This window comes from Oratosquilla oratoria, chromosome 8 (genome assembly GCF_046742065.1).
Source record: "Oratosquilla oratoria isolate Oo_2021 chromosome 8, ASM4674206v1, whole genome shotgun sequence".
In the NCBI taxonomy this organism is placed as follows: domain Eukaryota; kingdom Metazoa; phylum Arthropoda; class Malacostraca; order Stomatopoda; family Squillidae; genus Oratosquilla; species Oratosquilla oratoria.
In genome coordinates this window covers 21314476-21316975 of record NC_134784.1, presented here as the reverse complement: position 1 = coordinate 21316975, position 2500 = coordinate 21314476, and the positions used below count along the sequence as shown (strand labels likewise).

At 42.6% G+C, this 2500-nt stretch overlaps 1 protein-coding gene across 1 annotated transcript in view; it reads right to left on the bottom strand.

The window, feature by feature from the left end:
* Positions 1-1514: 1514 nt before the first annotated feature.
* LOC143027322 (uncharacterized) overlaps positions 1515-2500 on the bottom strand; it is a 1061-nt gene continuing 75 nt past the window's right edge. Inside the window, exons 1-2 of the mRNA XM_076188595.1 lie at positions 1823-2500; positions 1515-1526 (exon numbers count right to left, since the gene is read on the bottom strand). The exon at positions 1823-2500 is cut by the window's right edge and continues 75 nt beyond it. Coding sequence (XP_076044710.1) covers positions 1515-1526; positions 1823-2500 — 690 coding nt within the window. The remainder of the gene's footprint in view (positions 1527-1822) is intronic.

Sequence of the window (2500 nt, the reverse complement as noted above, 5' to 3'; positions counted from 1 at the left end):
CTCTAGTTTATCCCCATGATTTTACGAGTGGAGTGAGCGAAATGTTCCGTTTTCTGTAAAAAAAATTGTTCAAAGTTGTTATTCGGAAATCGTTGTAAGTAACAAGCATTCCCTACGGTTATTCACACATGTGGTAGTGGCAAATCTTCACTATACCCATGATATATTCATATATATGATATTATATGTATTTACTCATTTATATAATTGCATCTTATTAATGTTTTATACATTCGCATATAAACACTTTTCCCATGACTATGCCTCTTACTATTTTAATGACTTTATCCTTTCCCAATCTTACTCTTGTATGCGTAAGTGGAGGAGGAGAGGGAGAGAATTTGGTCACCGTCTTCTCATGCGTGTGGTAAAGGTAAATAAATGGGATGAGGTGAATCGACTAGGGATAATGCAAGTTATATTTTCCTCCTACAAAATATCAGGGCAGCACAAACACACACACACACACACACACACACACACACACACACACACACACACACACACACACACACACACACACACACACACACATATATATATATATATATATATATATATATATATATATATATATATATATATTTCTTGGGCACAGGTTTTCTCTCAAACATTTCTAATTAAAGTCAACTGCACTGGATGCTTTGATGATTTTAATGTAGGAATTCTTGATCTTTCGAAAGATCTTCTTGTTACTTGTAGAGAGGGACTGGATGAAATTATTAATTTCTCTTTTATGAGTAGCATAGCTCACTTTTAGTGCTGTTGTATGCCGACTTGATTAATTATCTTCTAGTAACAGAGGAAACTGTTGACTAACATTCACCGAAACTCAGAGTTTTTCGCCTCGATCTGAGGCTTCTTCAGGGTGTAGACTGCGGGTTGTTTCTTCACTGGAGGTTAGGAGAATAGTGAGGAAAGTTATCCATGTAAGGTTATTTATACGGGATCAGGTCAACCGGGCGCGGGTGAAGCTCGATGCTGATTGGCTAGCAGGTAGGTCGTGTGACCCCGATATCTGGTCGGGACCTCGGAGCGCTCTGGCGGAAGACTTAGTGACTCGTCCCGAGTGCTGATTGGTTGGATGGCGGATTTTTGGGTCAATGGTGTTTTGTAGTAGAGTATGTCTCTCGTGTGGGCGTGCGAATGGCAAAAGGAAATCTACGCTCTGTTGTACGTTGATGGAAGGACGTTGATAAGTGATGGAAACGGCTTCAGCAATTTGAAGCTTTCTGAAGTCGTCTTCATGGTGGATGATTTCAGTTTGATATATGAGACTCTGTAAGAGTGGTTTCTTATCGTGTTTTTGTGTATAATGCTGGAAAATTGAACCTTGATTTCTGTGGTATTGTAGACGGCGTCGCAACGTGGCGGAGGCCCTTCCAATGTAGCTGTTGGAGCCATCACAGAGGCCCTACTGGCAAGTAAATTTATACACTACATTGGTGGTGGCCTCCCGAGAGGTAGAGGGTGCCGTACCATTCCACATTATCAGTGATTTTGTTAGGTTAGGTTTACAGAAGATTCTGATCTCAATAGTGGCGTTCAGGTCAGATGGTGTGACTCCTCTCTTAATTATGCTCCTAATAGCATTGCATTCTTCTTTGTATTTATCGTGGAAATTGTTCTGGTGATATATAATAATTTTCTCCTTTGGTGGGGTAGGTTGTTGGGTGGGTGCTGCGTACTGATCCATCTTTTTCTTGATAACATCCTCTATCAGATGGTCTGCATAGCCGTTATTTGTCAGAAGTTGGCGGATGCGATCAAGTTCTCTGTGCGTCTCCGTCCAGGTACTGCAGTGAGTTAAAGCTCTGCTCACATAAGAGGCCACGACGGACCTCTTGTATGCAGCAGGGCATTCTCCTCTTGCATTAAGGCAGCGTCCCACGTTTGTGGCTTTGGTATAAACCTTAGTCTTGAAGCTTTGATCTTGTTTGGAGATGTCAACATCGAGGAAAGGGAGGCGTCCATCTATGCTGCGCTCACAGGTAAAAGCTAAGCAGGAATTGCTTTCAAATGCTGCTAGGAGAAGGGGGACCTCATCGTCAGTAGAAGTGGTGATAAAAATGTCATCGATATATCTGGCATATATACCTGGAGGAGGATGGTTTTGAAAGGTTCTTTCTTCCACTTTAGCCATATACATATTAGCAAAAAGGACTCCTAAAGGGGAACCCATTGCCACTCCATCTACTTGTCTGAATAGCTCTCCCCTGTGGGAGAGAAATGGGGCCTCCTTTGTGCAGATTTCGAGCATGGCTCGCAGGACGTCTTCAGGGATGTCAAGTGCAGGGACATTGCTTCTGTAGACTCTCTCTAATATGATACTTATTGTCTCATCAACGGGAACATGAGTAAATAGACTTTCAACGTCCAGAGAGGCGATATCATTGCAGGGTGGAGCCGTCCGGAGCAAGTCGATGAATTCCGTAGCTGAAGCGACGGATCTCCCTGTAGGCTCATAAGGGGTGAGGATAGAGTTCAGAGTCTTAGCTGC